The 27,514-nt window shown below is 31.5% G+C and overlaps 1 protein-coding gene across 1 annotated transcript in view; it reads right to left on the bottom strand.

Moving 5' to 3' along the window:
• Nucleotides 1-2,674: 2,674 nt before the first annotated feature.
• The window catches only part of LOC127706993 (uncharacterized), a 98,142-nt gene continuing 73,302 nt past the window's right edge, over nucleotides 2,675-27,514 (bottom strand). Inside the window, exons 3-5 of the mRNA XM_052211756.1 lie at nucleotides 17,607-17,822; nucleotides 6,874-7,089; nucleotides 2,675-3,246 (exon numbers count right to left, since the gene is read on the bottom strand). Coding sequence (XP_052067716.1) covers nucleotides 3,209-3,246; nucleotides 6,874-7,089; nucleotides 17,607-17,822 — 470 coding nt within the window. The 3' untranslated portion in view covers nucleotides 2,675-3,208. The remainder of the gene's footprint in view (nucleotides 3,247-6,873; nucleotides 7,090-17,606; nucleotides 17,823-27,514) is intronic.

Below are 27,514 nucleotides of genomic sequence, written 5' to 3'. Positions count from 1 at the left end.
ATACACAGATGATGTACGGGAGGTGTATGCTACATTGTTATCTATGAATGTAGGCATGAAAAACATAGAAAATGTCATAAAAACAGTTTTAGAAAAACTTGGAGGTTTAAAAGTAGAAAGGCTTCCCAAAAAAACCTTTGCAGAATATATGATGGTTGAAGCTAAGGCATTAGCTCAAATTCAAGCTGCAGAAGCTATGTTAAATAGTAATTTTAATACGTTACATACAGTTGGGACAAAGCGTATGGGTAGGGAATTTGGGGGGCTTCAAGTTGGTACCGATTCCAGGCAACTCTCTTTAGGTATTTCGGAACTTGTGAGTGGCAATACCGAAAGCTTTTTAAATATGATTGACCAAATTTTAAGTGATATGGGTAGTTTATTAGAAACTGATGAGGATATAGCTGTAAAGAAGGCAAAACTACTTTTGTCAGTCAAAAATTTAATGACAGATCGTCATATTGTAAATACCTGTTTGAAAAATTGTCTAGAAAAAATGCGTTTTGAGTGTATACCGGAAGATGGGGATACACCGGAGGAAGTTAGAAAAAAAGTTGCTAAAGTTAAATGGTTTTAAATGTAATTTGCATGTTATTGTAAATTTTGCTTCCCAGGCAGAAATTGGCCTTAAACAATGGGAAAAAATATTTCGAATTTAGATAATGTTGAAGATAATAATGTTAATTTTACTTATAATCAGTCAACAACTGATTTTATTAGAGCTTGCTGCAAACTTTGTGTACCAGGTGCTGATGAAAAGTCTGGTTACGGTTCATTGTTTCGAACATTTTTGAGTGATAACATTGATCTTAAGTTGACCACTTTTCACGGTCATCGTATTAATTTGCTTTTTGCTATGGGTGCATCTGTGTTTTTTCACAAAGAAAATATTTATGAATTTTTTTATTTGTATTTTGAAAAGAGAATAGAAATAATTTATTAAAAGCTGTTGCTAATTATGTTAAAAAACCAATGTATTTGGCTGGTTGTCGAGCTTTTGGAATAGTTGACAAGTTATTTACTGGTCCTTTGTGGCGTATTATAGAAAATGCAGATCATATCTTAGATTTAAATCAGGTGTGGGAACAATTGAAAGGTTTTTTAGAGATTTATTCTCAAGATGCTACTGATTTAGTCCAAGGAAAAATATTGTATAAAAACTATACTAATATTGATGAAATTTTTGGTTGTTTATTTGCTGTTGAAGACGAAGAACTCAACATTCTTACTACTGAAGCTCTTCAAATTATTTTATTAAACTTTCAGTTGATTCTAGAGAGAAACTTAAGTGACTGTCTTCCTGGAGGAATATTAAATGAAAAAACTGATGGGATTGATATAAATTTAAGAGAACAAAGCAAATCAGTTGCTACTACTTATATTATTTCGGAAAGAGATTTTGCAAATTTAGACAGGCTTCAAAGGGAAAAACCAAATGCCAATTTAATTGCACTGGAAGGTATTATTTTGTTTGCTAACAACAAAACAGTTAAGTGGTTGAATAATTTAGAAAGTGAAAAAAAATCTGAATATTTTAAAATAGCAAGACACCGTACACCAGAGATCATTAAACAGTTTAAAGAAAGAAAGATTGAAATAAAAAATCAGCATTTATTATTACTTAAGAAAAGAGAGGCAGATAAATTAAAAAAACAATTGCAAAAGCAGCAAGAAATTGAAAAAATTTCAAAAGACATTCAGAACATAGGTCGTCTTTGGCAAAATATTGAAGACATTAATAAATTTTTAGTTAACTTAACTCAAAATGAAAAGATTGAAGCGGTAAAAACTCAACTTAAGTTTAGGAAAAATGTTTTACACATGAATGTTGAAGATAAAACACTTTTACAATTTTCTTCTAATAATATTTCATTTTCTTTAGCAGAGCTTATTTCTAATTTGAAAGTTCTTATACATTTGAATATTAATGTGAACAATGCACAATCTGGAACCAAAGATGCATGTATTATTTTTTGTATCAAATCAAAAGAAGAAAGGGAGCAAATTATGGAAAAACAAAGAGAACTCATTTGTATAAAGCTCAATGAAATAAAAATTAAACAGAACCATTCAGTCTGTGAGCCAGTACAGAAAAAACCAAGAAAATCAAACAGTAATAAAGCTAATTATCAGAGTCAAAATCATGATAATGTAGAAGAAACTGATTTTGTTGTTAGCAAACCTTCAGAAACATATACTCCAAAGTCCATAGCTTTGAAAGCTGGACAGTATGTAGCTGTAGCATATATTGATACCTGGTATCCAGGTCAAATTTTATCTGTTAAAAATGATTTACTGGTTCAGGTAAAATTTTTGTGTCCATCCCAAAATATGGGCAATTTGTTTAAATGGCCACAAAAAGATGACATTAGTGTTGTGGAAAATATTTTTATTTTCTGTTCAGATTTCGAAGTTAACGCAAAAGATTCGGGTGGAAGAACTTGGGTTTTAACAAATTATGATACTATTTGTTCTGAATATAAGAAATATTACAATACCTATTTTGTCTAGGGTTTATGAAATCATGTGTTTACATGCTATGTCATATATTTATGTAAACAGATATCACAAATTTCTGTGTAGTAGTCATATATATTTCTTACTATTGCTGCTAATATTACTATGATTTAATATAAACTTTATCTTAATAAATAAGTATAGCATATTAATAACTTTGGTTTTTATTTCTTGTGATGTTTTAGTCTGGATCCCATAGATGTAAGCTTGACCAGCAATTGCATTGTAAATTTGGAAAAATGTCATGGAATGGTAACCTATCAATAGAACCTTGAGGAATCTCGGACTCAGTAGTGGTCAGTGATGCACTGATGGTACAACTTCAACAGAATTATCCAATTGATGTGTTATTGATGAAGAAAATGATGATGCAGGCATATAACAGTGCTAGTAGTGAATTTATTAGAGCTGTTTAAAAAATAAAATACATTATATGATGGATTTTTTTTTCATGAAATCATCAAATATCACATGTATCAGGCATAATTTGTTTCAGTCGATGAATCAATAACATAATGACATTTTATTATTTGGCTCCAGTAACATCCAGTGGCAAGTATTTCAAGCATATTCAGGATGAAATATACAACATGTAAATGCATAATTTAATTTGCCATGTGCATGTTTTTTACAAATGAACTCAGTCTCAGGATGGGTAGTCAATTCCTGTTGCCAGTATGAGAACTTGTGTTTAGATATTTAGTTGAATACCAATACTACAAAACTCAGCTGAAAAATGAGAGAATAATGAAGATAAAACATAAATCTTGATGTAAAACTTGGGATTACCTTCAAATGGGAGCCATTTTGGAGTTCAACTGTCATAATTCATTCAAAACCTGATACCTTGTATTAAAACAAACAATTTGATACCAACATTGCAAAAATCAGTTGAGAGATGACTGAGTATTGATGAAAAATTTTTAATCGAAACAGAAAAACTCCGAAATGGGAGCCATTTTGAATCAAAATGGCTACCATTTTGAGTTGTATTGTCACAATTCATTCCAAAATTGGTACCTTGTGTTAAGACAAACAATTTGATACCAGCATTGCAAAAATCAGTCAAAAAATGACAGAGTAATATGACAAAAAGCATTTAATCAGGATAGAAAATCTAGAAAACGGGAGCCATTTTGAATCAAAATGGCTACCAATTTGAGCTGGATTGTCCCAATACAATAAAAAATTGGTACCTTGTATCAAGACAAACAATTTGATACCAGCATTACAAAAATCGGTCAAGAAATATGAGAGAAGGACTAAAAAATGTATAAATTTCAATCAAAAGTTATGAAATTTGCAGCCATTTTGATTAAAAATGGCCGCCCTTCTCGCTCTTTAAGGTACAAAGAAATAACCATCACATGCATAGAAGACTGTTTTAATCTCATGAAAAATTTCATGAACATATCTTTAGTAGTTTATGAGATATTTCCATTTTAGTGCTACCATTGGACACTACAATACTTATTGTTGTAATATTGACTTCGGTGCCATTCATCATTTTAATGTCAAAGAGGCTGGGAGTGCTAACTGAGCCTTATTTTTTTTTTATGTCCTTCAACCTACTTGTCCAATTTTTCATAATTGTACCATTTGTGATGAGTTGCAGGATGAAATCAATCTATAATGTTATATGCATACCATCATTTTTGATAATTGATAGAGCTATATGGTTATCGTGTCCTATTATGCAAGGCAGAAAACAGCACTTTATGGAAATTTGTATGGCTGTTAAATTTTTTGAGAGCAAATCATGGACAACTCTGAACTGTATTATAATAGAATACACTGGATATCTTGGATAAAAAAGGGGGGATGACTTGGAAACTTTGAACACTCGTAACTTTTGAACCATATATCTGATTAAGACAAGTAATAGCTCAAAATGTTTGTCTTAAGGAGCTTTATCCAATAACATACATAAATGACAATATATTCCCTGTAAATAAATAGGCCTGGCCTCTCTACTTTAATATTAGTCTTAAAGAAATACTGCAGCTTCAGTCATAAAGAAAAATTCGTTTGACATTAGTCTAAAATAAATTCTGCAGCATTAGTCATAAAGAAAAAAATTACTTTTATATTAGTCTAAAAGAAATACTGCAGCTTCAGTCACAAAGAAAAAAAAATCATACGGCTTCTCATACACTATTGTTTCATTCAATCTTAAATCATTTTTTATGCAGTGTTAGCCAAAGGAGTAGAGTCGATAAGGGTCATATTTGACCCCGATTATAAAGTTCAATGTAACAAGACAAAAAATGTTTTAAGTTGACAAAACTACATTAATTTAATATTTTTAAACCATCAAAATATTTAAAAAAAGTAATAGTGAATCTACGACACAAACTTTTCGTGTGCATGGTTATTCATGCGTGAAATTATGCGCAGTCGAATAGTCCCGATCCCCCTTAAAGACATGAGAAAAAGTAAAAAAGAACTCTTATTGTCAAAGTTTAATTCTATCACGTTGATTTTTCCATCCCAAAAAGGTCAAATTACGAGATTGTGGTTAAATTTGACAAAATCGGCTGGATTTCAACCAAATTTGGGACCAGGAAACATAGAGCACTGGCATCGACGAACTAAATATTCTAATAAGACATCTAAAATGTCTTCACAAACATTGTTTTATAAGATTTTTGCTGTCGACGTATGCCCTCTATGTTTCCTGTTCAGTAATCTATGAAAATTTGTTATCAACAAAAAGGCTTATTTCCTATGTAGTCACTGTATTAACTATAACTTTTTTTTGTGATATTGGTCAATAAAATTTTAATTTTGAATTTACTAAAAAAAAGGGGCCATTTTAGGACCTTAACGAGCCTACTCCTTTACTAATAAAATATTTGTATCTATGAAAGAATTTAGTAAAAGTTTTAAGTTATTTTAGTAACGAAATCTCCTGAACAACATAAATGTACGTTTCGGCGATAACGTCTTTCGAAATAAACTACAAGTACTCGCAAAGCGATTTTTGTTCTTCTGGCAGACAAAGCAGCCAATAATGTAGTGGTGGTGTTCGTTCCGGCAAACAAAGCAACCTATAATGTAGTGGTGGTGTTCCTACCTGCAAGTATTCATAAGGGCACTAGCTGCACCCCTTCAATGGCAGGTTTATTCCTGGTTGGCTATGAATCGCAGTGTATGACCACACTCAGTAAAGATACATCATTGTTACATTTGGTTTATTCATTCAACAAAACCTACCGTTATCTTGATGATATTTTTTGTTAAAAAATCCAGAGTTCTCGAAATATACTATCAACATTTACCCAAAGTAACTTACTTGAAATAAATCTAACATAAACAGCAGTAATTTTCCTTTTCTAGATTTAAACATTTCAATTTCTATTTGGGAAACTCGTTACCAAAATAAACGACAAAAGAGATGATTGCTCATTCCCTGTTTTCAATGTTCCTTTTTTGATTGGTGATGTTCCTTTGGCTCCATCATACGGTGTTCATATATCTCAACTCGTTCGTTATGCTCGTGTGTGTAGTAATGTCATAGTTTTTAACGAACGTAATCAATACATCACTGGTAAATTATTAAGTCAAGGATTTCGTTACCATATATATACCGTATTTGGCACAACATTTTGGAATTTTGGGTCCTCAATGCTCATCAACTTTGTACTTGTTTGGCTTTATACCTATTTTGATCTGAGCGTCACTGATGAGTCTTATGTAGACGAAACGCATGTCTGGCGTATTAAATTATAATCCTGGTACTTTTGATAGCTATTTACTTACAATTTTTTACTAAATTCTTTCATAGATACAAATATTTGATTAGTTCATTTGTAAATATTGTACTATACTCGCGGAAATTACTATCAACGAACCTTCAAACAAACTGATTGGTAAAGGTTACTTTACCAATGTTGTGATTATATTATCTTTAAATATATAGTTTACAGTGGCAGAAATGTCGATTGTGTTCTTGCGTTTGTTTGAACTGTATTTCTGTCTAGAATTTTTGTCATTTTAGCTGATTTAACATTGCTATATAACGGTAGGTTTGGCTAGCTATCAAACCATTTCAATCAACATTTGTTTTTAAATGTCCTGTACCAAGTCAGGAGTATGACAGTTGTTATAAAATGACATAGTTTCTATGTTTGTTGGTGTTTGTTTTTGTTGCAGTTCAGTATTTCTGATGTTCCGTTGTTTTCCTCTTATATTTCACGCGTTTCTATCGATTTAAGTTTGTAACCGGAACTGTTTTCGCTTCATCAGTTTACTATTGAACAGCGGTATACTACAGTTGCCTTTATTTAGGGGCAACATTAAACTCAAATAAGAAATATATTGACGATTTCTGTCATGTTGCTCTATTAGATTTACATGGATTGGCTAATGTCCCGTTAACATCTACTTCACAAAGACTATGAAAAATAGTAGAAGCAATCTTCAATTCTTTTCCTACTGTATTGCTAGCACAATTTACTTCACGGTAATATGACATGTATGAGTGTGGATCTCCACGACTATATTCACATCTAAATTCTTTTGATCCGGCAATAACGTCGACTGCAAATCGATCAAATCGATCAAGAGATTCTACAAAAGAAAGTTGTTAATTAGAAACACCACGTCCAAGAAGGACAAATAACAACAACGCCAAAATTAAAAAGACAAATTCAAGTGAAAAAAAAAACCGAACACAGAAGATTGAGCATTTTGAAGAGCACTAAAGATATATAATGACTAAGCAATTATTTAGTACCTTTATTATCTTCTTTCTATCTTTTATATTATTTTTCAATCCATAACGAAAGTGAAATAGTGGAAAAATAATTCCCTTTTAGCAGCCAGTATGGGCCAATTTTGTCAAAATAAGCTAAGAAACATTGAATATGAATTATTGACTTGCGAGTGAATAATTCGACCTCATTGAATCAGTATTCATGTGAACTTCAATTTAACTCTTTAGCTAGAGATTTATAACGCATGAATTGTGTGTGTGTGTTTGATTATTTAAAGGAAAAGAATGTCAACATTGAAAGTGAAACAAAGGTAAATCATTTGATTGACTGATTCGATTCTCAAAAACATCATTCTTATATAGGTAAAAATAGTTATCAACATATATTATTAATCAATAAATGAAATTAAGTAGACATAGAAGAATCCAGTTCCACGAGTTCCGCTATATCTTTATATCTATGTTCATATGTATATCGCTTATACGGGCATCGGTGGTCTTCGGGAGGTCAACTCGACAGTTAATTAGATGGAGTATAGACTAAAATACACACGAAACGAAACTTCATTATTCCCATGCCCTGTAAACTGTTTATTTCAGATTTTTTTAATTCGGATAAATGTTTTACATTGTTTTAAAACAAATATGAGAATTTGAGCCCAATCGGTGCATGAATTTGATAGCATGTGCCTCTTAAGCAAAATCGTTTCCTATTTTTACCATCTAATACTTGTATTTTTACAAAGTTATACCGACTTTTCTTACTTTCTTACTAGTTTATAAAAGTACCAGTTGATATCTTAGAAAAACCAGCAAAAAATGCATATCTATAGCAATCATCGAAGAGAATGAAGAACATAGATTATGCTTTAAAGCTTCTGCAAAAAGAATGTTTTATGAGTTTTGCCTTTCTTAAAAATTGGATGGAAACATAAAATTCAACGGACTTTTATCTTTCTTTTTTCCGTTTGATTGTAATTTTTAATGCGGGCATGATCATTAAAAATACTACCAGATTAAAACGATCAACTTCAGAGTAAATAGTTAAATTCTAATAAAAAGACATTTTTTTTCCAAAAAATAATTTGATACCGCAACATATTTATTTGTCAACCGACTTAATAAGCCATTAGTGGATGTGAATGACTTTAAATTAAAAACTCATACACACTCCTCAGTCTCCTTTATGTTTACCTTTTGTCATATTTGTGTGTGTTTTTCAATTAGATAGTATTTTTTTTTTATAAATTTACTGTTTGCAAAAGTACGAATTATTCTAAGTACTAAGGATTTTCTCATCAAATGCATAGATAACCTTAGCCGTATTTGGCACAACTTTTTGGAATTTTGGGTCATCAGTGCTCTTCAACTTTGTACTTGTTTGGCTTTCTTTACTATTTTGATTTGAGCTTCACTCATGGTGAGTCTTATGTAGACAAAACGCACGTATGGCGTATTAAATTATAAGCCTGATACCTTTGATAACTATTACCATGTCGCAATGTTCTATTGTAATGTTTTTTGTGTGTATTTCTCTGTCCGTTGTGTTCTTGCATTCATTTGTACTGTAGTCCTGTCATGTAATGTTATCATTTAAGTGTTATATTAAATATTGTCATAACAGCGGGAGGTTTGGCTAGCCGCAAAACCAGGTTCAACCCACCTTTTTTTCTTGAAATGTCCAGTACCAAGTCAGGAAAATAGCATTTGTTATATTGTAGTTCTTTTCTGTGTGTGCTGCATTGTCGTTTTGGTGTTTTGTTGCACTTCAGTTTTTCTGTTGTTTCGTTGTTTTCCTCGTATAGTTGATATGTTCACCTCAGTTTTAGTCTGTAACCCGAATTTTTTTTCTCTCAATCGTGTGTTTTTGTAAAGCAATAAGTGGATGTACATGACATTAAACACCCCTACACACTCCTTTATGTTTACCATTTCTCATATTTGTGTGGGTTCTTGTATAGCAATTAGTGGATGTACATGACATTAAAAAACCCTACACACTCCTAAATGTTTACCTTTTGTCATATGTGTGTGTTTTTGAATAGCAATTAGTGGTTGTGCATGATATTAAACACCCTTACACACTCCTTTATGTTTACCTTTTGTCATATTTGTGTGGGTTCTTGTATAGCAATTAGTGGTTGTACATGATATTAATCACCCTGACAGACTCCTTTATGTTTACCATTTGTCATATTTGTGTGTGTGTTTTGTATAGCAATTAGTGGTTGTACATGACATTAAACACCCCTACACACTTCTTTTTGTTTACCTTTTGTCATACTTGTGTGTGTTTTTGTTTGGCAAATAGTGGTTGTACATGACATTAAACAAACCCTACACATTTCTAAATGTTTACCTTTTGCCATATTGGTGTGTGTTTTTGCATAGCAATAATTGGTTTTACATGACCTTAAACACCCCTACACACTCCTGTTTACCTTTTGTCATATTTGTGTGTGTTTTTGCATAGCAATAAGTGGTTTTACATGACATTAAACACCCTACACACTCCTTTATGTTTACCTTTTGTCGTATTTGTGTGTGTTTTTGATTGGCAAATAGTGGTTGTACATGACATTAAACAAACCCTACAAATTCCTAAATGTTTACCTTTTGCCATATTTGTGTGTGTTTTTGCATAGCAATAAGTGGTTTTACATGACATTAAACACCCCTGCACACTCCTTTATGTTAACCTTTTGTCATATTTGTGTGTGTTTTTGTTTGGCAATAAGTGGTTGTACATGTGTTTTTGTTTGGCAATAAGTGGTTGTACATGATATTGAACACCCTTGCACACTCCTTTATGTTTACCTTTTGTCATATTTGTGCGTGATTTTGTAAAGTGGTTGTGCATGACAGTAAACATTCCTGCACACTCCTTTATGTTTACCTTTGGTCATATTTGTGTGTTTTTGTTTAACATTTAGTGGTTGTACATGACATTAAACACCCTTACACACTCCTAAGTGTTTACCTTTTGTCATATTTGTGCGTGTTTTTGTATAGCAAAAATAAGATGTGCATTACATTAAACATCCGTCAACACTTCTTTATGTTTACCTTTTGTCATATTTGAGTGTGTTTTTGTTTGGCAATTAGTGGTTGTACATGACATTAAACACCTTACACACTCCTTAATGTTTAGCTTTTGTCAGATTTGTATGTGTGTTTTGTATAGCAATAAGTGGTTGTACATGACATTAAACACCCCTGCACACTCCTTTATGTTTATCTTTTGTCATATTTGTGCGTGTTTTGGCATAGCGAAAACAAGATGTGCATTACATTAAACATCCGTAAACACTTCTTTATGTTTATCTTTTGTCATATGTGTGTGTTTTTGTTTGGCAATAAGTGGTTGTGCATGACATTTAACATTCCTGCATACTCCTTTATAATTACCTTTTGTCATATTTGTGTGTGTTTGTGCATAGCAATAAATGGTTGTACATGACACTAAACACCCTTTCACACTCCTTTATATTTACCTCTTGTCATATTTGTGTGTGTGTGTTGTACAGCAATAAGTGGTTGTACATGACATTAAACACCCCTGCACACTTCTTTATGTTTACCTTTTGTCATATTTCTGTGTGTTTTTGCATAGCAATAAGTGGTTGTAAATGACACTAAACACCTTACACACTCCTTTATGTTGACCTTTTGTCATATTTGTGTATGTGTTTGGTATAGCAACTAGTGGTTGTACATGACATTAAACACCCCTACACACTCCTAAGTGTTTACCTTTTGTCATATGTGTGTGTGTTTTTGTAAAGCAATTAGTGGTTGTACATGACATTAAACACCCCTACACACTCCATTTGTGTGTGTGCATAGCAATGAGTGGTTGTGCATGAAATTAAACACTTCTGCACACTCCTTTTATATGTTTAACTTTTGCCATAATTTTGTGTGTTTTGCATAGCAATAAGTGGTTGTACATGACTTTAAAGAGCCCTACACACTCCTATATGTTTACCTTTTGTAATATTTGTGTGTGTTTTTGTATAGCATTTAATGGTTGTACATGACCTTAAACACCCCAGCACACTCCTGTTCACCTTTTGTCATATTTGTGTGTGTTTTTGCATAGCAATAAGTGGTTGTACATGACATTAAACACCCCTACAGACTCCTGTTCACCTTTTATCATATTTGTGTATGTGTTTTGTAAAGCAATTAGTGGTTGTACATGACATTAAACACCCCTACACACTCCTTTATGTGTACCTTTTGTCGGATTTTTGTGTGTGTTTTGTATTGAAATTAGTGGTTTTACATAACATTAAACACTCCTGCACACTCCTTTATGTTTCCCTTTTGCCATATATATGTGTTTTTGTTTGGCATTTAGTATTGTACATGACATTTAACACCCTTACATACTCCTATATGTTTACCTTTTGTCATATTTGTGCGTGTTTTTGTATAGCAAAAATACAAAAATACAAAATTTGCAAATAGCAAAAATAAGATGTGCATTACATTAAACATCCGTCAACACTTATTTATGTTTACATTTTGTCATATTTGAGTGTGTTTTTGTTTGGCAATTAGTGGTTGTACATGACATTAGACACCCTTACACACTCCTTAATGTTTTGCTTTTGTCATATTTGTGTCTGTGTTTTGTATTGCAATAAGTGGTTGTACATAACATTAAACACCCCTACACACTTCTTTATGTTTATCTTTTGTCATATTTGTGCGTGTTTTGGCATAGCAAAAACAAGATGTGCATTACATTAAACATCCGTAAACACTTCTTTGTGTTTACCTTTTGTCATATTTGTGTGTTTTTGTTTGGCAATAAGTGGTTGTGCATGACATTAAACATTCCTGCACACTCCTTCATAATTACCTTTTGTCATATTTGTGTGTGTTTTTGCATAGCAATAAGTGGTTGTATATGACATTAAACACCTCTGCACACTCCTTTATGTTTACCTTTTGTCATATTTCTGTGTGTTTTTGCATAGCAAGAAGTGGTTGTAGATGACACTAAACACCCTTACACACTCCTTTATGTTAACCTTTTGTTATATTTGTGTATATGTTTTGTATAGCAATTAGTGGTTGTACATGACATTAAACACCCCTACACACTCCTAAATGTTTACCTTTTGTCATATTTGTGTGTGTTTTTGTAAAGCAATTAGAGGTTATACATGACATTAAACACCCCTGAACACTCCTTTATGTTTACCTTTTGCCATATTTGTGTGTGTTTTTGTAAAGCAATTAGTGGTTGTACATGACATTAAACAACCCTACACACTCCTTTATGTTTACTTTTTGTCATACTAGTATTTGTGTGTGTGTTTTGTATAACAATAAGTGGTTGTACATGACACTAAACACCCTTACACACTCCTTTATGTTTACCTTTTGTCATATTTGTGTGTGTTTTTGTATAGCAATAAACGGTTGTACATGACATTAAACATCCCTACACACTCCTTTATGTTTACCTTTTGTCATATTTGTGTGTGTTTTTGTAAAGTAATAAGTGGTTGTACATGACATTAAACAACCTTACACATTCCTTAATGATTAGCTTTTGTCATATTTGTGCGTTATTTTGTATAGTAATAAGAAGATGTGCATTACATTAAACATCCGTAAACACTTCTTTATGTTTACCTTTTGTCATATTTGTGTGTGTTTTTGTTTGGCAATTAGTGGTTGTACATGACATTAAACACCCTTACACACTCATTTATGTTTACCTTTTGTCATATTAGTGTATGTGTTTTGTATAGCAATAAGTGGTTGTACATGACATTAAACATTCCTGCACACACCTTTATGTTTACCTTTTGTCATATTTTTGTGTGTTTTTGTAAAACAATTAGTGGTTGAACATGACATTAAACAACCTTACACATTCCTTAATGATTAGCTTTTGTCATATTTGTGCGTTATTTTGTATAGTAATAAGAAGATGTGCATTACATTAAACATCCGTAAACACTTCTTTATGTTTACCTTTTGTCATATTTGTGTGTGTTTTTGTTTGGCAATTAGTGGTTGTACATGACATTAAACACCCTTACACACTCCTTTATGTTTAGCTTTTGTCATATTTGTGCGTGTTTTTGCCTAGCAAGAAGAAAATGTGCATTACATTAAACATCCGTAAACACTTCTTTATGTTTACCTTTTGTCTTATTTGTGTGTTTTTGTTTGGCAATAAGTGGTTGTACATGACATTAAACACCCTTACACATTCCTAAATGTTTACCTTTTTTCATATTTGTGCGTGTTTTTGTATAGCAATAAGAAGATGTGCATTACATTAAACATCCGTAAACATTTCTTTATATTAACTTTTTGTTATATTTGTTTGTGTTTTTTGTTTGGCAAAAAGTGGTTGTACATGACATTAAACAAACCCTTCACACTCCTTTATGTTTACCTCTTGCCATATTTGTGTGTGTTTTCGCATAGCAATAGTGGTTTTACATGACATTAAACACCCTTGCACTCCTACATATTTACCTTTTGTCATATTTGAGTGTGTTTTTGTTTGGCAATTAGTGGTTGTACATGACATTAAACACCCTTACACACTCCTTAATGTTTAGCTTTTGTCATATTTGTGAGTGTGTTTTGTACAGCGATAAGTGGTTGTACATGACATTAAACACCCCTGCACACTCCTTTATGTTTATCTTTTGTCATATTTGTGTGGGTTTTCGTTAGGCAATAAGTGGTTGTACATGACATTAAACACCCCTGCACACTCCTTTATGTTTATCTTTTGTCAGATTTGAGTGTGTTTTTGTTTGGCAATTAGTGGTTGTGCATGACATTAAACAACCTTACACACTTCTTTATGTTTACCATTTGTCATATTTGTGTGTGTTTTTTCATAACAATAAGTGATTTTACATGTGATTAAACACCCTACACACTCCTTTATGTTTACCATTTGTCATATTTGTGTGTGTTTTTGCATAGCAATAAGTGGTTTTACATGACATTTAACATCCTGCACACTCCGAAATGTTTACTTTTTGTCATATTTGTGTGTGTTTTTGTATAGCAATTAGTGGTTGTACATGACTTTAAACACCCCTACACACTCCTTAATGTTTACCTTTTGTCATATACGTGTGTGTGTGTTTTGTATAGCAATAAGCGGTTGTACATGACATTAAACACCCCATCACACTTCTTTATGTTTACCTTTTGTCATATTTGTGTGTGTTTTTGTTTGGTTGGCAAATAGTGGTTTACATGACATTAAACAAACCCTACACATTCCTCAATGTTTACTTTTTGCAATATTTGTGTGTGTTTTTGCATAGCAATAAGTGGTTTTACATGACATAAAACACCCTACACACTCCTTTATGTTTACCTTTTGTCATATTTGTGTGTGTTTTTGTTTGGCAATTAGTGGTTGTACATGACATAAAAAACCCTTACACACTCCTTAATGTTTACATTTTGTCATATTTGTGTGTGTGTTTTTGTAAAGTGTTGTGCTTGACAGTAAACATTCCTGCACACTCCTTTATGTTTACCTTTTGTCATATTTGTGCGTGTTTTTGTATAGCAAAAAAAAGATGTGCATTACATTAAACATCCGTAAACACTCCTTTATGTTTACCTTTTGTCATATTTGAGTGTGTTTTTGTTTGGCAATTAGTGGTTGTACATGACATTAAACACCCTTACACACTCCTTTACCTTTTGTCGTATTTGTGTGGGTTTTGTTTGGCAATTAGTGGTTGTACATGACATTAAACACCCTTACACACTCCTTTATGTTTACCTTTTGTCATATTTGTGTGTGTTTTGTATAGCAATTAGTGGTTGTACATGACATTAAACACCCCTACACACTCCTTTATGTATACCTTTTGTCGCATTTGTGTGTGTGTTTTGTATAGCAATTATTTGTTGTACATGACATTAAACACTCCTGCACACTCCTTCATGTTTCCCCTTTGCCATATTCGTGTGTGTTTTTGCATAGCAATAAGTGGTTATACATGACATTAAACACCCCTGCACACTCCTTTATGTTTACCTTTTGTCATATTTGTGTGTGTTTTTGCATAGCAATAAGTGGTTGTACATGACATTAAACACCCTTACACACTCCTTTATGTTTACCTTTTGTCATATTTGTGTGTGTTTTGTATAGCAATTAGTGGTTGTACATGACATTAAACACCCCTACACACTCCTTTATGTGTACCTTTTGTCGTATATGTGTGTGTGTTTTGTATAGCAATTAGTGGTTGTACATGACATTAAACACTCCTGCACACTCCTTCATGTTTCCCCATTGCCAGATTCGTGTGTGTTTTTGCATAGCAATAAGTGGTTGTACATGACACTAAACACCCTTACGCACTCCTCTATTTTGACCTTTTGTCATATTTGTGTGTGTTTTTGTTTGGCAATTAGTGGTTGTACATGACATTAAACACCCCTACACACTCCTAAATGTTTACCTTTTGTCATATGTGTGTTTTGTATAGCAATAAGACGTTGTACATGACATTAAACACCCCTACACACTCCTTTATGTTGACCTTTTGCCATATGTGTGTGTGTGTTTGTTTGGCAATAAGTGGTTGTACATGACATTTAACTCCCTTATTCACTCCTCTACGTTTCACCCATTAAGTTTAGTCTATCTTAAGGATATTTCTAAAGAGTTATCTACCTTAATTCATGTACACTTCCTTTACTTAAATAGAGTCTAACTATTCATTAAGTAACGTCTCACTTATGGATTTCACTATAGAGTTTTCATCCTTAGTTCAGGTATACTCACTTAAGTAACGTCTAACTCATGAATGTCTTAAAAGAGTTATCTCCTTTTATTCCAGTCTCCTCTATTCAGTTAAGTCTAACTTATGGATGTTTCTAAAGAGTTATCTCCCTTAATTCAGGAACGCCACCCTTAGAAAATTCGAACTTATGGATGTCTCTAAAGAGTTATCTCCCTTATTTCATGTCTCGTCAATTAAGTATTATATAAGTTATGTTTGTCTATAAAGAGCTATCTCCCTTACTACAGGTACACGACTACCTTAAGTTAAGTCAAACTTATGGATGTCTCTTAAGAGGGGCAAAAGATACCAGAGGGACAGTCAAACTCATAGATTGAAAATAAACTGACAACCTTATGGCTAAAAAAATAAATAGACAAACAGACAAATAATAGTACAGAAGACAACATAGAAAACTAAAGACTAAGCAACACGAACCCCACCTAAAACTTGGGTTGATCTCAGGTGCTCCGGAAGGGTAAGCAGATGCTGCTCCACATGTGGCACCCATCGTGTTGGTTATGATATTACATATCCGGTAAATAGTCTAATACGGTAGATCACATTTGTGAAAAGGAAAGGGTATTGTAGTTACGACATATGGAACATATCCGATATCATCTATGAAACGGTTATTCCATAACGGTCAACAATCTCGTGATGGCGTCCATAAAATGTACGAAGGGATGACTTCAAGTTCACCATTTGGAACTCTTGATTTAATAGCTTCCTTGTGAGCAGCAATCCTCTATCAAGGAAATCATGTTAGGAAATACAACCCCGGAATATCGTATCAATTGGGAGATATATACTCTACCTTAATTCAGGTACAATCCCTTAAGTAAAGCCTAACTTATGGATGTTTCTAAAGAGTTATCTCCCTTAAATCATGTCTCCTCCATTAAGTTAAATATAATTTATGTCTGTCTCTAAAGAATTATCTTCCAAATTAAAGGTACACTACCCTAAGTAAAGTCTAACTTATGGATGTCTCTAAAGAGTTATCTCCCTTAATTCATGTCTCCTCCATTAAGTAAATGGACTTGTCTATTCTTTTGATGATAGTGAAGGGAAAGTTGTTTTTCACATATATATATTAGTCCACTAAAACTCTACATATTCAAGGAAAGGGGTGTATATTTTGGTTCAAAAATACTTTTAAGATTTTTGCAGAAGAACTATATCATGTATATAACACACAGACTGGATGATTCAAAAATTGTGAAATCTAATTTGAGGATAATGAAAACGATAATAATAGTATTAATAAAAGTAAAGTCTAACTTAGGGATGTCTCTTAAGAGTTATCTCCCTTAATTCAGGTCTCCTCTATTAAGTAAAGTCTAACTTAGGGATGTCTCTTAAGTGTTATCTCCCTTAATTCAGGTCTCCTCTATTAAGTAAAGTCTAACTTAATGTCTCTTAAGTGTTATCTCCCTTAATTCAGGTCTCCTCTATTAAGTAAATGCTAACTTATGGATGACTTTAAATAGTTATCTTCCTTAGTCCATGTACACTTCCCTTAGTATAGTCTAACTGATTGATGTCTCTAATAAAGTTGTACTTACCGCCAGTAAAAATGAATAACCGATGAACTTCGTAATAAGCTTGTAGATTAACCTTCCACCACTGTGGCTTAGGTCCATTGGGATCCGGATCAGCACAACGTATAACAGGTTCCCAGTAAATTCCATTATTAGCATGATAAGACTTCATGTTACGATAAAGTGATGGTGGTGGTGAAGACATAGAGGTGGGCTTTCTTTTTGCAATGTCAACAAAATCTGAAATTCAATGAATTAACTTATTTATTGAAAAGCCCTTTGTGTCAATATTGGTCAATGGCCTAAACAAAACCAACCATAAACAAATACATCAAAATTACATATAAATCATGCATTATGAACTAACTATTTCATTCTACTTCATATTCTCAACGAAAACACCTACAGTTATGACAAATTGCCGATTAAAAAAATATGGCAGTTTATTTTTTTTATACTGACTTTAACAGCTCGTATATCTGCTCGACTTAGCGGGCTCGCTTAATATTTTTGCTTATAAAGTCATTTAAAAAAAAAAAAACATTATTCTATATGAATTGTATCGTCTGTTAATTCTTCATAAGAATGACCTATTTGCTCCATATAGGTATATCAATTTCAAATATTCAAACATCTCTGCAAGCCTCGAGTTTAAAATTTGAAAAGGTCACAAAATGGCTTAAAAGATTAACTTTAATCGTAAAACACCAAAAAGGTCTCAATTTGGTTCGTAATTGGGTCTATCTAAAAAGCCTAAAGGGTGCTCGAGGGTATATATCCATTTTTTTAAACATAGGATTTCGCTATTTTTTTCTCTAAATGAACTTTATCTTTATTTAAACTTTATTTATAGCAAAGTATACCGAATTTATACGAACGTCCTTTATTTTCAGACATGAAAATCATTTGTAATTTTGAAAACTGCAAGACAGTGTGCACAACGACAGCTTGTGCACAGATGACTCCCACCTTTCATAGATTATTACGTTTTGGAGAGACAAATATCAATTTATCAGAATTTTCTTGTAAAGCCTTAATTTTTATTGACAGAAGGGCAAACTCGTTACAAACAAAATGGCCAAGTATAGTTGAAAGAAATGAGATCATTAAATAAGCTGCCTTTCTAAATTTAAGTTCAATTAATTTAATGTTTATTTTACAAAAAAATTTAAAATGACTTATGAAAATGCATTCCAATATATATGTACAGTTGTGCAATTTAAATCTGGAGGATACCCTGAACTAGCTAAAAACATTTCACATGAAATTATCTATAGTAGAATAAGTATAAATTTGGTATTGGAAGATTGTAAAATAATATTTTCAATGAACAGAGACGTGCATGTAACAAGAATGTATAGTTACGACTATGGCGTATTAAATTATAGTCCTGGTACCTTTGATAACTATATACGACTATAGGAACAAACGTGTCAAAACCTGTATGTGTACATGTAATGTTTGTAAATTGTATAGGCATAAACGCACGATATATCATAATGATCAAGCTGTAATGAACAAATATCGCATTTTCTACTTAATTTTATTATACATAGCTGCAATGTTCCATATTTTAGGTTTACTTAATAATTGAACAGGTATAGAAGATAATCCTTCTTCAAGAAATATTAAACTACGAGCAATAATGAAATGTCAGGAAATCAATCCATTTTCTACAAGTTCTAGAAACAAACTTATAACCATCCTAGAGTTCCATTTTTGTTTATCATATTTAAGTTATACGCAAAATTTGGATGGTGATGATTTTGCACATATACTATTATCACATATTCTTTGGGCAGACCAAGAAGCAAATGATTTTAATACTTTCTTATAAAGTTCTTATATTTTATGCATAAATAGTAGGATTACAGCACCTTAGACAATAGTATTGTCAATCATTTAACAACAAATAAATAATACTGAATTACTTAAAATAAAAACATTAATATAAACTTTATGACTAACATGTCCAATTAAATATACAAATAGATGTGTCACTATGGTACTAATGTGTGTGTGTGTGAAAGAGAGAGAGAGAGATTTATTCCCTTACATATGGAGTACATAAGGCACAGATCTCCATGTGACTTATTGTCACGTGTTGGAGAACATTCAGAGACAGATCTCCAATAGAATTCATCAATATAAAAAGTTTATGGGTATTGGATTGCGGCCAACTGAAGGTTAATTATGCCAAAAACAATTAAAATTGTCGATAGAATTTACCAAAATTTAATTTAAAATAAAAATAATGTTTATTAACCCTTACCATGCGGATCCCGTCTTTTGACGGGTTTGACGTCGTCGTTCTCAGTGCGGAACCCGTCTTTTGACGGGTTGCACTGGCAATTTTCTGACCTTTGCAAAAACCTTTTAATCTTCGCCGAATCACAAAATTCTGAGTTAAAATTTGATTTGAGATTCTGATATATATGTTCATCATTCAATTTGAACCTTTGTAAGCCTTTAAAATAAACGAATTTATACTTTATTTTGCTTTTATGAAAAAAAAAATTGTTTTGGGCATGATGTAAAAAATCTAAAAATACCTTTAGGGAAGTCCCTTTCTTACTCGTTTAATTCTTGTTCATTTGATTATCAAAACTGTATGTCTGGGTAAAAAACGATTTTTTGACACGTGTAAAGTTCTTTTGCGAAAAAAATATGGAATGAGGTAGCAATACACAGTTAGAAGTTTAGTTTCGCATTATGGCCATGGTGAATTTTTTAAATATGAAAGTTTTTGTACAATAAAATAGATTTTTAGATAATTGAAGAATAATATAGCCTTCTTAGTGGGTTTATATGAACATTTAGATTGTTTTTAGCATGTTTTATAGGCAATTTTTCTGTTTGACAGTCCGTATTTTCCTATCCGTACCGCCCATAGGTTCATAAATTATTGTAGTATTTATCAACAAAGAATTTGCGCACGATCTTTTCAATTCAATTTTATGGAAAAACGAGCAGAAATGCATATGATTTTTTTTGGACCTCTTGATAGATATATGTCTGTGGATTCAGGAAAGGTATCACTGTAATTGATTGAAATTTTCCTTTGGACCAAATTTTGGAGACTTTTGTGACATGTTCACCCCCCTTTTATGCAATATTTTGTATCAAAGAAATGCAGATTGTTGCCATGGTTACACCCAAAAGAGATTATATTTCACCATTATAACCATTAGAAATCAAATCTATGGAAGATTCTCTTTCTATAAATATACACATGCATAACACAAATATTAAGCCTTATTTGTTAGAAAGGAAGAGAAAGAGGATGTTTAAAAATTATGAGTGTCAATTTTAAGTTTTTTTCCTAACTGTGTATTGATACCTTATGGCATTTGACAAATCACAGAATTGCTTATTTTTAGACAAATCATACCACAAATCTATTGATATTTAGATTATAGATACAATTATGAGGGAGAAACATCTTTTAGTATGACAATGTATGTTACTTTTGTTGTTTATTGTCCTTAGCAACCAATATAGACATTTTGACACAAAGACTTAGTTCGGTCATAAATTGATACTTTATTGGCTACCCCTTGGAAAAGAAACAATGCACGTTATGTAGAAACCTCAGAAGGGAACGCTTTATATTTTTTCATGCGACTAAATCAAATTTATTATTTTAGCAAGTATAAAGTCACAATTAAGCTTGAATTAAGTCTAAATTTGTTCCGGCTGTTATAAATTAATTCAGTATTTGCTAAATTTTAACCAAGGCTTTGGTATGCTAATACACAACAAAATTGACATTCTAAAGCCTTAAAATAGCTTTAACTTGTAAAATTTGTCTACTGTTAAGGTTAATTTAAGTTTTTAAACAAGAAAAGACAAGCACAGAAGGTATAGTTTTAGAAATTTGATTAAAAAAGGAGAATTTACACTTCGACATGGCATGTTTCACCAAATCACTTTTTTGTTGCATTTCAGTGTCAACTGCTAACCTTCATAAAATATTTATTTCTGAACCAATTTTCAAAACTAGCAGGCCAATTTACTCGTTTGAGCTAGCAGAACACAGAAATCCATTTAAAGTGGAATTGGAATAAAAATGTTTATCCTTAAGGTAGCAATACACAGTTAGAAGTTTAGTTTCGCATTATGGCCATGGTGAATTTTTTAAATATGAAAGTTTTTGTACAATAAAATAGATTTTTAGATAATTGAAGAATAATATAGCCTTCTTAGTGGGTTTATATGAACATTTAGATTGTTTTTAGCATGTTTTATAGGCAATTTTTCTGTTTGACAGTCCGTATTTTCCTATCCGTACCGCCCATAGGTTCATAAATTATTGTAGTATTTATCAACAAAGAATTTGCGCACGATCTTTTCAATTCAATTTTATGGAAAAACGAGCAGAAATGCATATGATTTTTTTTGGACCTCTTGATAGATATATGTCTGTGGATTCAGGAAAGGTATCACTGTAATTGATTGAAATTTTCCTTTGGACCAAATTTTGGAGACTTTTGTGACATGTTCACCCCCCTTTTATGCAATATTTTGTATCAAAGAAATGCAGATTGTTGCCATGGTTACACCCAAAAGAGATTATATTTCACCATTATAACCATTAGAAATCAAATCTATGGAAGATTCTCTTTCTATAAATATACACATGCATAACACAAATATTAAGCCTTATTTGTTAGAAAGGAAGAGAAAGAGGATGTTTAAAAATTATGAGTGTCAATTTTAAGTTTTTTTCCTAACTGTGTATTGATACCTTATGGCATTTGACAAATCACAGAATTGCTTATTTTTAGACAAATCATACCACAAATCTATTGATATTTAGATTATAGATACAATTATGAGGGAGAAACATCTTTTAGTATGACAATGTATGTTACTTTTGTTGTTTATTGTCCTTAGCAACCAATATAGACATTTTGACACAAAGACTTAGTTCGGTCATAAATTGATACTTTATTGGCTACCCCTTGGAAAAGAAACAATGCACGTTATGTAGAAACCTCAGAAGGGAACGCTTTATATTTTTTCATGCGACTAAATCAAATTTATTATTTTAGCAAGTATAAAGTCACAATTAAGCTTGAATTAAGTCTAAATTTGTTCCGGCTGTTATAAATTAATTCAGTATTTGCTAAATTTTAACCAAGGCTTTGGTATGCTAATACACAACAAAATTGACATTCTAAAGCCTTAAAATAGCTTTAACTTGTAAAATTTGTCTACTGTTAAGGTTAATTTAAGTTTTTAAACAAGAAAAGACAAGCACAGAAGGTATAGTTTTAGAAATTTGATTAAAAAAGGAGAATTTACACTTCGACATGGCATGTTTCACCAAATCACTTTTTTGTTGCATTTCAGTGTCAACTGCTAACCTTCATAAAATATTTATTTCTGAACCAATTTTCAAAACTAGCAGGCCAATTTACTCGTTTGAGCTAGCAGAACACAGAAATCCATTTAAAGTGGAATTGGAAAAAAAATGTTTATCCTTATGGCATTTGACAAATCACAGAATTGCTTATTTTAAGACAAATCATACCACAAATCTATTGATATTTAGATTATAGATACAATTATGAGGGAGAAACATCTTTTAGTATGACAATGTATGTTACTTTTGTTGTTTATTGTCTTTAGCAACCAATATAGACATTTTGACACAAAGACTTGGTTCGGTCATAAATTGATACTTTATTGGCTACCCCTTGGAAAAGAAACAATGCGCGTTATGTAGAAACCTCAGAAGGGAACGCTTTATATTTTTTCATGCGACTAAATCAAATTTATTATTTTAGCAAGTATAAAGTCACAATTTAGCTTGAATTAAGTCTAAATTTGTTCCGGCTGTTATAAATTAATTCAGTATTTGCTAAATTTTAACCAAGGCTTTGGTATGCTAATACACAACAAAATTGACATTCTAAAGCCTTAAAATAGCTTTAACTTGTAAAATTTGTCTACTGTTAAGGCTAATTAAAGTTTTTAAACAAGAAAAGACAAGCACAGAAGGTATAGTTTTAGAAATTTTATTAAAAAAGGAGAATTTACACTTCGACATGGCATGTTTCACCAAATCACTTTTTTTATTGCATTTCAGTGTCAACTGCTAACCTTCATAAAATATTTATTTCTGAACCAATTTTCAAAACTAGCAGGCCAATTTGCTTGTTTAAGCTAGCAGAACACAGAAATCCATTTAAAGTGGAATTGGAAAAAAAAATGTTGGCATTTGACAAATCACAGAATTGCTTATTTTTAGACAAATCATACCACAAATCTATTGATATTTAGGTTATAGATACAATTATGAGGGAGAAACATCTTTTAGTATGACAATGTATGTTACTTTTGTTGTTTATTGTCCTTAGCAACGAATATAGACATTTTGACACAAAGACTTGGTTCGGTCATAAATTGATACTTTATTGGCTACCCCTTGGAAAAGAAACAATGCGCGTTATGTAGAAACCTCAGAAGGGAACGCTTTATATTTTTTCATGCGACTAAATCAAATTTATTATTTTAGCAAGTATAAAGTCACAATTTAGCTTGAATTAAGTCTAAATTTGTTCCAGCTGTTATAAATTAATTCAGTATTTGCTAAATTTTAACCAAGGCTTTGGTATGCTAATACACAACAAAATTGACATTCTAAAGCCTTAAAATAGCTTTGACTTTTAAAATTTGTCTACTGTTAAGGTTAATTTAAGTTTTTAAACAAGAAAAGACAAGCACAGAAGGTATAGTTTTAGAAATTTGATTAAAAAAAGGAGAATTTTCACTTCGACATGGCATGTTTCACCAAATCACTTTTTTATTGCATTTCAGTGTCAACTGCTAACCTTCATAAAATATTTATTTCTGAACCAATTTTCAAAACTAGCAGGCCAATTTGCTTGTTTAAGCTAGCAGAACACAGAAATCCATTTAAAGTGGAATTGGAATAAAAATGTTTATCCTTAAGGTAGCAATACACAGTTAGAAGTTTAGTTTCGCATTATGGCCATGGTGAATTTTTTAAATATGAAGTTTTTGTACAATAAAATAGATTTTTAGATAATTGAAGAATAATATAGCCTTCTTAGTGGGTTTATATGAACATTTAGATTGTTTTTAGCATGTTTTATAGGCAATTTTTCTGTTTGACAGTCCGTATTTTCCTATCCGTACCGCCCATAGGTCCATAAATTATTGTAGTATTTATCAACAAAGATTTTGCGCTCGATCTTTTCAATTCAATTTTATGGAAAAACGAACAGAAATGCATATGATTTTTTTTGGACCTCTTGATAGATATATGTCTATGGATTCAGGAAAGGTATCACTGTAATTGATTGAAATTTTCCTTTGGACCAAATTTTGGAGACTTTTGTGACATGTTCACCCCCCTTTTATGCAATATTTTGTATCAAAGAAATGCAGATTGTTGCCATGGTTACACCCAAAAGAGATTATATTTCACCATTATAACCATTAGAAATCAAATCTATGGAAGATTCTCTTTCTATAAATATACACATGCATAACACAAATATTAAGCCTTATTTGTTAGAAAGGAAGGGAAAGAGGATGTTTAAAAATTATGAGTTTCAATTTTAAGTTTTTTTCCTAACTGTGTATTGCTACCTTATGGCATTTGACAAATCACAGAATTGCTTATTTTTAGACAAATCATACCACAAATCTATTGATATTTAGATTATAGATACAATTATGAGGGAGAAACATCTTTTAGTATGACAATGTATGTTACTTTTGTTGTTTATTGTCCTTAGCAACCAATATAGACATTTTGACACAAAGACTTGGTTCGGTCATAAATTGATACTTTATTGGCTACCCCTTGGAAAAGAAACAATGCGCGTTATGTAGAAACCTCAGAAGGGAACGCTTTATATTTTTTCATGCGACTAAATCAAATTTATTATTTTAGCAAGTATAAAGTCACAATTTAGCTTGAATTAAGTCTAAATTTGTTCCGGCTGTTATAAATTAATTCAGTATTTGCTAAATTTTAACCAAGGCTTTGGTATGCTAATACACAACAAAATTGACATTCTAAAGCCTTAAAATAGCTTTAACTTGTAAAATTTGTCTACTGTTAAGGTTAATTTAAGTTTTTAAACAAGAAAAGACAAGCACAGAAGGTAAAGTTTTAGAAATTTGATTAAAAAAGGAGAATTTACACTTCGACATGGCCTGTTTCACCAAATCACTTTTTTGTTGCATTTCAGTGTCAACTGCTAACCTTCATAAAATATTTATTTCTGAACCAATTTTCAAAACTAGCAGGCCAATTTGCTCGTTAAAGCTAGCAGAACACAGAAATCCATTTAAAGTGGAATTGGAAAAAAAAATGTTTATCCTTAAGGCATTTGACAAATCACAGAATTGCTTATTTTTAGACAAATCATACCACAAATCTATTGATATTTAGATTATAGATACAATTATGAGGGAGAAACATCTTTTAGTATGACAATGTATGTTACTTTTGTTGTTTATTGTCCTTAGCAACCAATATAGACATTTTGACACAAAGACTTAGTTCGGTCATAAATTGATACTTTATTGGCTACCCCTTGGAAAAGAAACAATGCGCGTTATGTAGAAACCTCAGAAGGGAACGCTTTATATTTTTTCATGCGACTAAATCAAATTTATTATTTTTGCAAGTATAAAGTCACAATTTAGCTTGAATTAAGTCTAAATTTGTTCCAGCTGTTATAAATTAATTCAGTATTTGCTAAATTTTAACCAAGGCTTTGGTATGCTAATACACAACAAAATTGACATTCTAAAGCCTTAAAATAGCTTTAACTTGTAAAATTTGTCTACTGTTAAGGTTAATTTAAGTTTTTAAACAAGAAAAGACAAGCACAGAAGGTAAAGTTTTAGAAATTTGATTAAAAAAGGAGAATTTACACTTCGACATGGCCTGTTTCACCAAATCACTTTTTTGTTGCATTTCAGTGTCAACTGCTAACCTTCATAAAATATTTATTTCTGAACCAATTTTCAAAACTAGCAGGCCAATTTGCTCGTTTAAGCTAGCAGAACACAGAAATCCATTTAAAGTGGAATTGGAAAAAAAAATGTTTATCCTTAAGGCATTTGACAAATCACAGAATTGCTTATTTTTAGACAAATCATACCACAAATCTATTGATATTTAGATTATAGATACAATTATGAGGGAGAAACATCTTTTAGTATGACAATGTATGTTACTTTTGTTGTTTATTGTCCTTAGCAACCAATATAGACATTTTGACACAAAGACTTAGTTCGGTCATAAATTGATACTTTATTGGCTACCCCTTGGAAAAGAAACAATGCGCGTTATGTAGAAACCTCAGAAGGGAACGCTTTATATTTTTTCATGCGACTAAATCAAATTTATTATTTTTGCAAGTATAAAGTCACAATTTAGCTTGAATTAAGTCTAAATTTGTTCCAGCTGTTATAAATTAATTCAGTATTTGCTAAATTTTAACCAAGGCTTTGGTATGCTAATACACAACAAAATTGACATTCTAAAGCCTTAAAATAGCTTTAACTTGTAAAATTTGTCTACTGTTAAGGTTAATTTAAGTTTTTAAACAAGAAAAGACAAGCACAGAAGGTATAGTTTTAGAAATTTGATTAAAAAAGGAGAATTCACACTTCGACATGGCATGTTTCACCAAATCACTTTTTTGTTGCATTTCAGTGTCAACTGCTAACCTTCATAAAATATTTATTTCTGAACCAATTTTCAAAACTAGCAGGCCAATTTGCTCGTTTAAGCTAGCAGAACACAGAAATCCATTTAAAGTGGAATTGGAAAAAAAAATGTTGGCATTTGACAAATCACAGAATTGCTTATTTTTAGACAAATCATACCACAAATCTATTGATATTTAGATTATAGATACAATTATGAGGGAGAAACA

The sequence above is a fragment of the Mytilus californianus genome, unplaced genomic scaffold (genome assembly GCF_021869535.1).
Source record: "Mytilus californianus isolate M0D057914Y unplaced genomic scaffold, xbMytCali1.0.p SCAF_6, whole genome shotgun sequence".
Classification (NCBI taxonomy): Eukaryota; Metazoa; Mollusca; class Bivalvia; order Mytilida; family Mytilidae; genus Mytilus; species Mytilus californianus.
The sequence above is the reverse complement of the archived record's forward strand: the minus strand, read 5'-3'. Positions and strand labels throughout refer to the sequence as shown.